This window comes from Nycticebus coucang, chromosome 22 (genome assembly GCF_027406575.1).
Source record: "Nycticebus coucang isolate mNycCou1 chromosome 22, mNycCou1.pri, whole genome shotgun sequence".
Taxonomy (NCBI): domain Eukaryota; kingdom Metazoa; phylum Chordata; class Mammalia; order Primates; family Lorisidae; genus Nycticebus; species Nycticebus coucang.
The window spans coordinates 49,793,956-49,808,870 of NC_069801.1; the positions used below are offsets into that span (position 1 = coordinate 49,793,956).

General features: G+C 45.2%; 1 protein-coding gene and 1 pseudogene across 3 annotated transcripts in view; both read left to right on the forward strand.

The window, feature by feature from the left end:
- SCP2 (sterol carrier protein 2) overlaps nt 1-14,915 on the forward strand; it is a 159,607-nt gene that overhangs the window by 18,326 nt on the left and 126,366 nt on the right. The window contains exons 1-2 of one of the 3 annotated variants that reach the window (XM_053576526.1): nt 5-142; nt 8,349-8,406. In XM_053576526.1, the coding sequence (XP_053432501.1) occupies nt 74-142; nt 8,349-8,406 (127 nt within the window). In that variant the 5' untranslated portion in view covers nt 5-73. Of the gene's footprint in view, nt 1-4; nt 143-199; nt 219-8,348; nt 8,407-14,915 lie in introns of those variants that run through there. The other 2 variants (XM_053576527.1, XM_053576525.1) reach the window with 2 other exon arrangements.
- Nucleotides 5,502-7,045, forward strand: LOC128575150 (ELAV-like protein 1; annotated as a pseudogene).

Consider the following 14,915-nt stretch of genomic DNA (forward strand, 5'->3'; position numbering starts at 1 on the left):
ACTCCCGGCCGCCTGCGGGGCAGTTCTCCGCTGTCGTCCGCTGCGCTCGCATCGGCTGGGCACTGGCGGAGCCATGTTTCCCTCGGTGCAGAGATTTCCGCCCATGCGCCGGGTGTTCGTGGTGGGGGTTGGCATGACCAAGGTAAACGGAGCAGTGTACCCACGGAGGCGGCCCCTGTGAGGCCAGGGGACCTCGGAGGGGACCGGGAAACAGGATGGTCAGTGCCCGCGCTGTTCTCCGCCCGTCCTTCCCGCCCGCAGGGTGCTGGCCCAGCTGCGGCTGCTTGGCTTGTGGGGCGTCGGGGTGCGGGGAACAGATGTGATCTACGGGTGTCTCTGGGGGGTCGTAGTGTCACGGGCCTGTTCCTGTGGTCTTTTTTTTTTTTTTTGCAGTTTTTGGCCGGGGCTGGGTTTGAACCCGCCACCTCCGGCATATGGGGCCGGCGCCCTACTCCTTTGAACCACAGGCACCGCCCCCTGTGGTCATTTTTTTCTCCTTCCCTTTTCTCTCTGGTCAGAGTTTGTGAAGCAGCTCTTAGGATTAGTCCAAGGTTCTCACCTCTTTAGATTCTGAGTGAAGTCCAGAGATACGTGCAGCTCCACCCGAGACAGGAGCTATCTCTCTCTCTTTAGAGGGGTCGCGAATGTCACTAGGTCTGGATCCCTTCTTAGAGACAACTCTAGGTGTGGATCGCCAAGAGAGACAGTAATGGTTCTCATTGTCATGGCACAGGTGGCAGTTTTCCTGGATGCTCTAACCGCACAAGTGTCCGTTTGCTACTCTGGAGGCTAGAGGTTCCTGCGGTCTTCATCTTTCCTATCCCGTGCCCCTTCAGGGTCGCACTCTTCTGCCCACGTGGGAGTGCGGTGGCATGAGCAACCTTCGGAGTACCTAGGACTGCAAGCGTGCACTAGCCGGCCTGGTGAATTTATTTTGTTTTTGTAGAGATGGGGGTCTTGCTATATTGCCCAGGCTTGTCTCCACCTCCTGACTTCAAGCACCTTCTTCCCGCCTGGGCTTCTTAAAGAGCTGGAATTCCAGGCATGAGCCACCATATGGTACCAGGCCTTTTTCTTGACACCATTACTACCCCCTAAAGCCCAATTGCTTTTAGTTTGTTCCCATACTCTGTACTTTCATACCTGTTGCTTTGCTTCTTTTATTCTTACTGCTTGTACCATTTATCTTCACCTGGTTAACTTTTTTTGCATTCTTAAAGAATCAGTTCATGTCTTATCTTCTCCAGGAAGCCTCTGATCCTTCTGACTTTGCCAGTAAAGCCTTGTACTGTCCTTATCTCTGTCTTGGTACTGACTGTGTTATACAGTACTGAAATTCTGTTTATATGTCTGTATTTTCTCAATGTAAGCTCCTCCAGGGTGTGTACCATGTCATATTCACTGTTATACTCCTGTCACCCTGAAAATGCCTGGTCCCTAAAGGCCTTCAATGAATGTTAGTTGAACAATATTAAATAGATGAGCTTTGTGAAAGAGTTCCTAGCAAGAGTTCTGTTTCTGAGACAGCATCCCTAAAATTTTATTATTTTACCAGTGGGCTGAGAGTAGATAGTTCAATCAAAACACGTAAATAGAAAAATCATCCTGTTGTTTCATTGAAGAGAAAAACTTTTTGTTTTTTTTTTTGGCCGGGGCTAGGTTTGAACCCACCACCTCTGGCATATGGGACCACCGCCCTACTAACATAGATGAACAGTAAGACTTTTTTTTTTTGAGACAGAGCCTCAAGCTGTCACCCTGGGTAGAGTGCTATGGCATCACAGCTCACAGCAACCTCCAACTCCTGGGCTCAAGCAAGTCTCCTGCCTTCGCCTCCCAAGTAGCTGGGACTACAGACACCCGCCACAATGCCCTGCTTTTTTTTTTTTTGGTTGCAGCCGTCATTGTTGTTTGGTGGGCCCAGCTGGATTCGAACCCGCCAGCTCAGGTGTATGTGGCTGACGCCTTAGCCGCTTAAGCCACAGGCGCCAAGACTTTTTTTTTTTATATAGTCTCATTTTGTCACCCTCTGTAGAGTGCGGTAGTGTCATAGCTCACAGTAACCTCAAACTCCTGGGCTCAAGTGATTCTCTTGCCTCAGCCTCCTGAGTAGCTGGGACTACAGGTGCCCACCACAACGCCTGGCTATTTTATTTTTTGTTCAGCAGTGTTCAAATCCATAGCCCATGTGCACATGGCTGGTGCCCTAACCACTGAGCTGTAGGCTCCCAGATGACAATAAGACTTTTTTTTTTTTTCTTTTTTTTTGTAGAGACAGGGTCTCACTTCATAGCCCTCGGTAGAGTGCCGTGGCCTCACACAGCTCACAGCAACCTCCAACTCCTGGGCTTAAGCGATTCTCTTGCCTCAGCCTCCCGAGTAGCTGGGACTACAGGCGCCCACCACAACGCCTGGCTATTTTTTGGTTGCAGTTTGGCCAGGGCCGGGTTTGAACCCATCACCCTCGGTATATGGGGCCGGCGCCTTACCGACTGAGCCACAGGTGCCGCCCGACAATAAGACTTTTTATTTTATTTTATTTTTTATTTTTTGAGATAGAGTCTCACTTTGTTGCCCTTGGTAGAGTGTGGCATAACAGCTCATAGCAACCTCAAATTCCTGGGCCCAAGCAATTCTCTTGCCTCAGCCTCCCAAGCAGCTGGTATCACAGGCACCTGCCACAACGCCTGGCTATTTTTTTTGTTGCAGTTGACAGTAAGACTTTAAAATATGGTATTAATGCAGTCAGATCTTTGCTGTGGAATGATTATTATATGGCTGTTGGTTAAAGCACAATTTTATAACCATACATTTATTTTTCCTCTAGATGGGAGGTAGAGGTTGAGGGTTGTTCAAAATCCATGGGGAGGAAATGTGGAGTGCCATTATTGATGTGCATATTAGGTCAAAGTATGTCTCTTTGGGTCTGGTCTGTTGGACCTTGGGTCAGGATTTGATGAAGAGGGAGAAGTCTACAAGGTAAAGTCTACTAGGTAACTGTCAAGTTTTTTTTTTTTTTTTTTTAGAGGCAGAGTTTTTCACTTTATTGCCCTCGGTAGAGTGCTATGGCATCACAGCTCACAGCAACCTCCAACTCCTGGGCTTAGGCGATTCTCTTGCCTCAGCCTCCTGAGTAGCTGGGACCACAGGCGCCCGCCACAATGCCTGGCTATTTTTTTGTTGCAGTTTGGCTGGGGATGGGTTCAAGCCTCCCAAACTCAGTATATGGGGCTGGCACCCTACTCACTGAGCCACAGGTGCTGCCCCACTGTGAAGTTCATAATGAGGTTTTATTATTCAATGTGGGAAATGAGTTAGAATTCCTACAGTGGGTGTCCTAATTTTTTTTTTTTTGTAGAGACAGAGTGTCACTGTACCGCCCTCGGGTAGAGTGCCGTGGCGTCACACGGCTCACAGCAACCTCTAATTCTTGGGTTTACACGATTCTCTTGCCTCAGCCTCCCGAGCAGCTGGGACTACAGGCGCCCGCCACAACGCCCGGCTATTTTTTTTTTTGTTGCAGTTTGGCCGGGGCTGGGTTTGAACCTGCCACCCTTGGCTGGCTGGGGCTGGGTTTGAACCCGCCACCCTCGGCATATGGGGCCGGCGCCCTAATTTTTTTTTTTTGAGACAGAGCCTCAAGCTGTCACCCTGGGTAGAGTGCTGTGGCATCACAGTTCATGGCAACCTCCAACTCCTGGGCTCAAGCAATTCTCCTGCCTCCACCTCCCAAGTAGCTGGGTCTACAGGCGCCCGCCATAATGCCCAGCTATTTTTTGGTTGCAGCCATCATTGTTGTTTGGCGGGCCCAGGCTGGATTCGAACCCACCAGCTCAGGTGTATGTGGCTGGCGCCTTAGCTGCTTGAGCCACAGGCACCGAACCAATTTTTTTTTTTTTTAATTAAGACAGTGTCTCACTTTGTCACCCTCCATAGAGTGCTGTGGCTCACAGTAACCTCAAACTCCTGGGCTCAAGCGATTCTCTTGCTTCATCCTCCTGAGTACTTGGGACTACAAGCTCCTGCCACATTGCCCGGCTATTTTTTTTGTTTGTTTGTTTCAACAGACCTGGGCTGGGTTTGAGCTTACTAACCCTGGTGCATGTGGCTGGCCTCCTACCACCTACCTACCTGAGCTGTGGCGGCCACCCCATGGTGTCCTAATGTTTTAACATAACTAAGTCACAACTACCATTTGGCTGATAGCTTATGCTGCCTATCTCCTGATATACCCTACTTAAATTCTACCTGGTTTTCCGGAACTAGTCTAATCCCATTATCTTAAAACATCCTCAGGGACTTGACACGGTGGCTCCCGCCTGTAAAGCTAGTACTCTGGGAGTGGTGAATTGCTTGATCTCGGGAGTTTGAGACCAGCCTGGGTGAGACCAAGACCCCATCTCTAAAAATTAGCTGAGCATTGTGGCCGGTGTCTATAGTTCTAGCTGCTCAGTAGGCTGAGGAAAGAGAATGCTTTAGCCAGAGTCTGAGGTTGCTGTGAGCCATGATGCCATAGCTCTCTACTGGGGGCAAGAACATGAGACTGTCTCAAAAAAAAAAAATAGATATTCATTTGAATTAAAATATTAATCCCAAGCTGGACATTGTGGTGGGAACCTTGTAGTTCTAGTTACTTGGGAGGCTGAGGCAAGAGGATCACTTAAGCCCCAGAGTTTGAGGTTGCTATGAGCTGTGACACCATGGAACTCTACCCAGGGCAACAAAGTGAGACTGTGTCTCAAAAACAAAACAAAACAAACAAACAAAAAAACTTCCCCAGGCAGTGTGCCAGTGGCTCATAACTGCAGTCCTGGCACTGGGAGGCTGAGGCAGGTGGATCTCTTGGAGTTAGGAGTTTGAGACTAGCTTGAGAAAGAACAAGACCCTGCTACCTCTATAAAAAAAAACAGAAAAATTAGCCAGGCATAGTGGTGTAAGCATGCAGACCCAGCTAATCGAGAGACTGAGGCAAGAGACTTGCTTGAGCCCAAGAGTTGGAGGTCCTTGTGAGCTGTGATGTTACAACACTATACCAAGGACAACAAAGTGAGACTCCATCTCAAAAAAAAATGTTCCTCAGGTCGTGTGCCAGTGGCTCATAACTGCAGTCCTAGCACTCTGGGAGGATGAAGCAGGAGGATCTCTTGAGGTCAGGAGTTTGAGACTAGCCTGAGAGAGAACAAGACCCTGTCTGTATAAAAAAAAAAAAAAACAGAAAAATTAGTCAGGTGCAGTGGTGTGAGTCTGTAGTCCCAGCTACTCAGGAGGCTGAGAAAGGTGGCTTGCTTAAGCCCAGGAATTTGACGTTACAGTGAGCTGTGGTGATGCCATTGTATGCTAACCCAGGCAACAGAGTGAGACTGTATGTTAAAAAAAAAATTAGGCCGTCGTTGTTGCCCCCACCGCTACCGAGGCCAAGTGGAGCCATTAGTGCCGCACCGCCACTGCCCACCCTCCCGTCCCGGAGCATCCCCGGGCCTGCCTGCCTATGTCCAGATTTTTGGAAAATAGAATGTCTAGTAGTTATGAAGACCACATGGCTGAAGACTGCAGGGGTGACATTGGGAAAACAAATTTAATCGTCAACTACCTCCCTCAGAACATGACCCAGGATGAGTTACGAAGTCTGTTCAGCAGCATTGGTGAAGTTGAATCTGCAAAACTTAACTCGGGATAAAGTAGCAGGACACACTTGGGCTATGGCTTTGTGAACTACGTGACTACAAAGGACGCCGAGAGAGCGATCAACACACTGAATGGCCTGAGGCTCCAGTCCAAAACCATTAAGGTATCATATGCTCGCCCGAGCTCAGAGGTCATCAAAGATGTCAACTCGTACATCAGTGGACTCCCGAGGACCATGACCCAGAAGGATGTGGAGGACATGTTCTCTCTGGACCAGACCACAGGTTTGTCCAGAGGGGTTGCATTTATCTGATTTGACAAACGGTTGGAAGCAGAAGAGGCAATTATCAGTTTCTTTTTTTTTTTTTATTGCAGTTTGGCCGGGGCTGGGTTTGAACCCGCCACCCTCGGCATATAGGGCTGGCACCCTACTCACTGAGCCACAGGCACCGCCTGCAATTATCAGTTTCAATGGTCATAAATCCCCAGGTTCCTCCGAGCCCATCACAGTGAAGTTTGCCGCCAACCCTAACCAGAACAAAAATGGGGCACTCCTCTCACAGCTGTACCACTCACCAGCTAGACGGTTCAGAGGCCCGGTTCACCACCAGGCACAAAGATACAGACTCTCCCCTATGGGTGTAGATCACATGAGTGGGCTTTCTGGTGTCAATGTCCCAGGAAACGCTTCTTCGGGCTGGTGCATCTTTATCTACAACCTTGGCCAAGACGCCGACGAGGAGATCCTCTGGCAGATGTATGGCCCCTTTGGCACTGTCACCAATGTGAAAGTGATTCGCGATTTCTTTTTTTCTTTCTTTTTTTTTTTTTGTAGAGACAGAGTCTCACTTTACCACCCTTGGTAGAGTGCCATGATGAACCTCCAGCTCTTGGGCTTTCGTGATTCTCATGCCTCAGCCTCCAGAGCAGCTGGGACTATAGGCGCCCGCCACAACGCCCGGATAGTTTTTGGTCGCAGTTCAGCCGGGGCTGGGTTTGAACCCCCCACCCTCGGTATATGGGGCTGGTGTCCTACTCACTGAGCCACAGGCGCCACCTGTGATTCGCGATTTCAACACCAACAAGTGCAAACAAAGGGTTTGGCTTTGTGACCATGACAAACTATGAAGAAGCTGCGATGGCCATAGCCAGTCTGAATGGCTACCGCCTGGGGGACAAAATCTTACAGGTTTCCTTCAAAACCAACAAGTCTCACAAATAACTCGCTCATGCTTTCTTTGTATGGAATAGATAATTAAGAGTGAAGAAGTTGAAACTTTTTTCGTTAGTGTACAACTCATTTTGCGCCAATTTTCACAAGTGTTTGTCTTAGTCCGAATGAGAAGTGAGAAGGTTTTTATACTCGGGGATGCAACTGACATGTTCAAATGTTTGAAATCCCACAATGTTAGACCAATTTTGCATTTGTAAGTTATTTCCTTTAAGATATATATTAAACAGAAACCTGACTAGACTGCATTGACTAACCAGTCCCTCTGGCTGGTGGTGAAACTGAAGCATGCTTTAACTTCTAAGACTGTCTAACACTCATTTCATTTGATGTCTCCACAAACTGGATAAACAAAAAGTGATCTTTTAGTTTTTAGTTTTTAATCTAAAGATGTTAGACAGATGCTGAGTGTGTGTTTTCTCAACCTCTTCAACATTTTAAGCGATTTGTGCTTTGGTTGATAGAAAGTTGCTTTCCCAAGCAGGTCCCGTTGCCTTTCTCCTGCAGGTCCCGTTGCTCGCTCAGCCTCCGGCTTTGCCGAGTGGTCCTGGGAGTGGCAGCCGGCCCATCCATTGTGAGCCACCACCGGGGAGGGGGTTGCATGCTGGGCTGGGCCCTCCAGAAAAGGACACAGTGTATTTCGTAAGCCCAGGCACCAATGGGAACGGACCAAAGAGTTTCAGGGAAACTCCAGTATATTCGAGAGTCAGATCTAAGCTCCAGGCCGCCTGAAGATGTGTTGCTACTCACATCCTGAATTTCAGTCCGCACATTGCATGCACGGTGCCCTACACAGCGGATACTATTGTCAATCATTTCTTCAGTTTCCAAGAGCTTTTAACATAGCTTGAAGGCATAAGATAGCTCTGTTTTTTAATAACACATAAACATTTGAGCATTGTATTTCTCGCATCCCTTCTTGTGAGCGCTAGACTTTTTTCTATTTTAGTCGGATTTTGTTTTGGAATTTTGCTTTCATATGAACACTCAGCAGAAAACTACTTAACTTCTTGCCAGTTATCTATTAACAAAAACCTTTGATTTGTAGTTCTCTTCATAACTGCCTTGACATTTTGGGTTGTTCTGTTCTGTTAATTTTCTTTTGCTCTTTTGTGTTTTTTGTTTGTTTCTACTTTTGCATTTAAGACCATTAAATTTGATTTTGTTTTGCTCGAGAAAAAAAAATTAGTTAAAAAACAAACATAAACGGTACATACCAGCATCTTAGCACTTGTGCCCTCTTCAGTCACTATAACCTGCTCGGGGTTACCATTTCCCTGACTTCTGACCTTTAATACCGTGGATTAGCTCTGGCTTGTTCTCTTAAACGTTACATTTGTGAAACTTGGCCATAATTTTATTTGTAGTTTCAGTTTATTTATTCTCATTGATATAATGGGTGCTCAATATGTTTTTTTATCTGAATGAACAGTTGTTTTGAAAACAAAATCTAACTATGCTTGTTTCTATTTATTATTTTCTATATTTCTAGTTTGTGAAGCCTGGAACTGAGAATTCAAGAGACTACCCTGACTTGGCAAAAGAAGCAGGTAATACAGGACCTTTGGGTCTTTGAACAGTCATAGTTTATTGTGTGGTGTGTCTTAATTCCATGGATGGAGCAGCATTGTAAGCACAAATGAAAGCCCAGTCAAGGGAGCAGAACATGTATGGAGAATTGCTTAGTGGCTCACTGGAGGAGAGAAAGGTGACCAGAGCAGAGCAGACAGTGACTCATGATTTTACATCCATTTGTTGGGATGGTTAAGGAATCTGTGGGAGAGAAAGGTATGGTCTTTAAAAGAGATCGTTACCTTTACTTTCCAAGGGGCAGTGAAGCCCTATTCAGACAGCTGTGATGACTCCAGGTGAGGATTCTTTCCATCTTCACTGCTGTGCATGTGGTCAGAATGATGGTGTAAAGTCCTTTCTATCTTGGTTTCCAGAGGACTAGGTTCTGATTCCAGACCTAGGCTTCGTCCCCTTGCTCTTCCAGAGAGAAAAGATGTACAGACACAAAAGACTAAACAGAACACAGTTAGTTACCCCAGTGGAGATTTTCCTTGTTAGTCTTTCAAGGGTTTTTGTCTATTCAGTTCAGTCTTTCCCAGTTCTTTTAGGAGTTCCTGCTAAATTGCAGAGAATTGACAGAGGCCTCTTTGAACAATACCTGTGGCAAAGCCTGCATCCGGTTAAGCTTTGCTTCCTGGCAGAGTTTTCCAATTTCTTTCTTTTTTTTTAAATTATAGCTGTGTACATTAATGCTGTCACGGGGCACCATACACTGGTTTTATAGACCGTTTGACACATTTTCATCACACTGGTTAACATAGCCTTCCTGGCATTTTCTTAGTTATTGTGTTAAGACATTTATATTCTACATTTACTAAGTTTCACATATACCCTTGTAAGATGCACCGCAGGTGTAATCCTACCAATCACCCTCCCTCCGCCCCCCACCCCCCTCCCAGCCCTCCCTTTCCCCCTTCCTCCTATTCTTGAGTTATAACTGGGTTATAGGTTTCATGTGAAAGCCATAAATTAGTTTCATAGTAGGGCTGAGTACATTGGATACTTTTTCTTCCATTCTTGAGATACTTTACTAAGAAGAATATGTTCCAGCTCCATTCATGTAAACACGAAAGAGGTAAAGTCTTCATCTTTCTTTAAGGCTGCATAATATTCCATGGTGTACATATACCACAATTTATTAATCCATTTGTGGATTGATGGGCACTTGGGCTTTTTCTATGGCTTAGCAATTATGAATTGAGCTGCAGTAAACATTCTGATATAAATATCTTTGTTACCGTGTGATTTTTGGTCTTCTGGGTGTATGCCTAGTAGAGGAATTATAGGATTGAATAGCAGGTCTATTTTTAGATCTCTAAGTGTTCTCCAAACATCTTTCCAAAAGGAATGTATTTATTTGCATTCCCACCAGCAGTGCAAAAGTGTTCCCTTTTCTCCACATCTGCGCCAACATCTCTGGTCTTGGGATTTTGTGATATAGGCTAATCTTACTGGAGTTAGATGATATCTCAAAGTAGTTTTGATTTGCATTTCTCTGATGATTAAAGATGAGCATTTTTTCTTTTTTCAGTTTACGGCCAGGGCTGGGTTTGAACCCACCACCTCTGGCATATGGGGCTGGCGCCCTAGTCTTTGAGCCACAGGTGCCGCCCTGATAAACATTTTTTCATATGTCTGTAGGCTGTGCACCTGTCTTCTTCAAAGAAGTTTCTCTTCAAGTCCCTTGCCCAACCTGCGAAGGGATCACTTGTTCTTTTCTTGCTTATATGTTTGAGTTCTCTGTGGATTCTGGTTATTAAACCTTTGTCGGAGACATAGCCTGCAAATATCTTCTCCCATCTGAGGGCTGTTTGCTTGCTTTACTTGGCTGTGCAGAAGCTTTTTAGTTTGATCAAGTCCCAGTAGTTTATTTTTGAAGCTGCTTCAATTGCCCAGGGGGTCCTCCTCATAAAATACTCGCCTAGACCAATTTCTTCAAGGGTTTTCCCTGCACTCTGTTCTAGTATTTTTATAGTTTCTTGTCTTAAGTTTAAATCTTTAATCCAGTGAGAGTCTATCTTAATGGTGAAAGGTGTGGGTCCAGTTTCAGTCTTCTACAGGTTGCCAGCCAGTTCACCCAGCACCATTTGTTAAATAGGGAATCTTTTCCCCACTAATGTTTTTAATTGGCTTGTCAAAGATCAAATAACAGTAAGTAGCTGGATTCATCTCTTGGTTCTCTGTTCTGTGCCAGTACCATGCTGTTTTGATCACTATCGATTTGTAGTATAGTCTGAGGTCTGGTATCATGATTCCTCCTGCTTTGTTTTTATTTCTGAGTAATGTCTTGGCTATTCGAGGTTTTTTTCTGATTTCATATAAAACGTATTGTTTTTTCAAGATCTTTAAAGTATGACAGTGGAGTTTTAATAGGGATTGCATTAAAATTATATATTGCTTTGGGTAGTATAGACATTTTTTTTTTTTGTAGAGACAGAGTCTCACTGTACCGCCCTCGGGTAGAGTGCTGTAGCATCACAGCTCACAGCAACCTCTAACTCTTGGGCTTACGTGATTCTCTTGCCTCAGCCTCCCGAGCAGCTGGGACTGCAGGTGCCTGCCACAACGCCCGGCTATTTTTTTGTTGCAGTTTGGCTGGGGCTGGGCTTGAACCCGCCACCCTCGGCATATGGGGCCGACGCCCTACTCACTGAGCTACAGGCGCCGCCCAGGTAGTATAGACATTTTAACAATGTTGATTCTTCCCAGCCACGAGTATGGTATGTTTCAAAATTTGTTAACATTTTCAGCTATTTCTTTTCTTAGAGTTTCATGGTTCTCTTTATAGAGATCTTTCACGTCCTTTGTTAGATAAACTCCCAAATATTTCATTTTCTTTGGCACTACTGTGAATGGAATGGAGTCCTGAACTGTTTTTTCAGCTTGATTATTGTTGGTATATATAAAGGCTACTGATTTATGAATGCTGATTTTGTAACCTGAGACGCTGCTGTATTCCTTGATCACTTCTAAGAGTTTTGTATTAGAATCCCTGGTGTTTTCCAGATATCCAATCGTATCATCTGCGAAGAGCAAAAGTTTGGTCTCTTTTGACCCGTATGGATACCTTTGATCGCCTTTTCTTCCCTAACTGCGGTGGCTAAAACTTCCATTACAAGGTTAAAGAGCAGTGGAGACAATGGGCAGTCTTGTCTGGTTCCTGATCTAAGTGGAACTGATTTCAATTTAACTCCATTCAATACAATATTGGCTGTGGGTTTGCTGTAGATGGCCTCTATCAGTTTAAGAAATGTCCCTTCTATACCAATTTTCTTAAGTGTTCTGATCATGAAGGGATGCTGTATATTATCAAAAGCTTTTTCTGCATCAATTGAGAGAATCATATGGTCTTTGTTTTTTAATTTGTTTATGTGCTGAATTATGCTTATAGATCTACAGATATTGAACCAGCCTTGAGACCCTGGGATAAAACTGACTTGGTCATGATGTATAATTTGTTTGATGTGTTGCTGGATTCTGTTTGTTAGGATCTTGTTGAATATTTTTGCATCTGTATTCATTAGTGATATTGGTCTATAATTTTCTTTTCTTGTTGGGTCTTTTCTTGGTTTGGGGATTAGGGTGATGTTTGGAACGTGTTGGATAGTCTTCCAACTATTATGGGGCTGGAGAAAATCAAGTTGCTCATGTCTGTTAGAGTTTCTCTTATAAATTAAGGTGCATCTGGTTGGGTGCATAGATATTAATAATTGAAATCTCATCATATTGAGTATTACCCTTAACAAATATGAAGTGACCATTCTTATCCTTCCTTACTTTTGTTGGTGTAAAGCCTATTGTGTCTGCAAATAAAACTGCAACACCTGCTTTTTTCTGATTACCATTTGCCTGAAATATGGATGACCATCCTTTCACCCTGAGTCTATATTTGTCTTTAAAGGTAAGATGTGACTCTTGTATGCAACAAATATCTGGCCTGAGTTTTTGTATCCAGTCAGCTAACCTGTGCCTCTTTAGAGGACTGTTTAAGCCGTTCACATTAATGGAGAATATAGGTAAGTCTGGTAAAATTTGGGGTATCAAGTTTTTCGAAAGTCCAGTAGACATTTTTAATCCTTTTGCCACTGTGGAAGTTGGAGTTTGATGAAAAGTTTCTGAGTGAGTTTACTTTTGTGGTAGAGGATTGGGCTGGTCATTATGGAGGATAGGTCTGAGAATATCCTGAAGAGCTTGTTTGGTTATGGCAAATTTCTTCAACATATGAATGTCATTAAAGTATTTAATTTCTCCATTGTAAATGAAACTCAGTTTAGCTGGATACAGGATCCCGGGTCGAAAGTTATTTTGCTTTAGGAGGTTGAAAGTCAATGACCACCCTCTTCTGGCTTGAAAAGTTTCAGCAGAGAGGTCTGCAGTCATTCTAATATTCTTCCCTTTGTAGGTAATGGATTTCTTACATCTGGCTGCTTTGAGAATTTTCTCCTTCATATTATCTTTAGTGAAGTTAATTATGATATGCCTGGGGGATGTCTTATTGGGATTGAGTTGTGCTGGGGTTCTGAAACTGTCTGCTATCTGAATTTCAGAATCTCTTGGCATTTCTGGAAAATTCTCTTTCATAATTTCATGGAGAAGGGCCTCTGTGTCTAGTGAGGCCACTTCATCACTTTCAGGGATTCCATTGAGGAGGATATTAGCCTTCTTCGAATTATCCCAGATCTCTCTGGAAGAGTGATCCGTTTTTGCTCTCCAATTCTCTTCCTCTTTGAGAGTTTGGGAGCGTTCAAAGGTTTTGTCTTCAATGTCAGAAATTTTTTCTTCCGCTTGCTCCACTCTGTTACTGAGGGATTCTACTGTATTTTTCAGATCTTTGAGGGCTGGAAATTCTTGCTTCAGTGTGTCAAAATCTTTGGTGGTTTTGTCTTTAAATTCGTTGAATTCTTGAGATAACTTTTGAATTTCTCCTCGAATTTCTAATTCCAACTTTTGAATTGCTGCTCGAATTTCTAATTCCAAATTTTCCTCCATTTTTTTAATCTTGTTTGCAATCCAAATTCTGAATTCGATTTCTGACATCTCGGCCAGCTGTTTATGAGTGGGATCTTCAGTTACATCTGCTGTATCTTTCCTTGGCGGGGGTTGATCTATTCTGGTTATTCATGTTACCAGAGTTTTTCCGCTATTCCACCCCATGATTATTTTACACTGTTTGATTTTTTCCCCCTGGAGCTTTGTTGAGGACCTGTACAGTGCTATGGCCTGAGAAACTGGGGGACCTGTTTGGTGTGGTGGGGCTAAGTGGTTCTGTCTATTTTTCAGCTGGTCTCTGTCTGATCCTAGTGAAACAGTTACTCTGGGTTGAAGTCTCAGCTGTGGAGAAATAGCAGCAATTAAGTCACCCTGCCCCCCACAGGCAGCAATTGGAAAAGGAAAATCAAACCTTCTTACAACCACACATCCAGGGCAGCACCTGAATTGTCCTCGGGTGATTGGCTCCGTTCAAAAGGTTCAAATCAGTTGTCTCAGTCAGCACCTGTCTCAGGTGGGAGAGTTTAAAAGGTTTCTGGCAGCTGGATCCCAGGGGTCTGGTCACTACTCTGATAAGGCTTGCTCCAGTGCTGCATGGAGTCAGGAGGAGCCACCCAGCATATAGATCAGTCTGGGAAGGTTGAAGCCTCCTTCCCTACCTTGCACCTCCGTCACACCCAGTCACTGATAGCCCCGCAGTTGGCTGACCCAGTTGCCTGTAGTGAACAGATACTCCAGGGGTTTGCACCTGCCTGAATCACGAGGCAATCTGTTTCTGCTCAGCCAGGCTGCTGCGCTCTGCCTCTGTCTAGCAGGGGGAGGTGAGGCCTGACAACCTCGAGCGCTTGATGGAGGCTGGGGGGTATTCACTCAGTTCCAGCCTCTCTCCTGATTGATGGTACTGACAAAACAGAACAACTTTGTGGGAATTTGTTTCTGTCCCTGCTAAATTCCCATGGAGAAGAGAAGCTGTTTTGAGTTCCCAGAGCCTGCGCCTCAGGCCCTGTCTTCGCTCCTGCAGTTTTGTATTTGGTTACCTGTCAGTTCTATCCTGCTGCCTTCCTTTGTCTATAGGCTGACGATCCCCTGAGGGCCAGGTGCGTCTTAGGCTCAGTAAAGCGGTCCTCTGGGTCAGCCCCACCCTGGGAACTTCCTGGGCCTGCGAGTGCATTTCTAGTCCCTGTGCTCCACCCAGGTTGGTACTGCCTCAGGAAAACCCTTTACTCACGGGGCCTGCGTTTCCATCCCAGATCTGTTCTGTTGTGGTTGCCACCTGAGTAGATGCCCCGCCTCCTCTGGTTGCCCAGAGAGACAGAGGTTGTGGCTACAGAATATCCAGGAGTGAGCCCTATTATTGCTAAAAGACGGCTGTTGTTCTGCGCCTCAGGGCACTGCTGCTCTGGTGTGGTTCCCTCTCAGCTGACTGTCCTCTCCTCACTCCCGTGCCCCAGAGTCAGCACTGAACAGCTGCAGTTTAGGCCCTGTCCATACCCCTCAA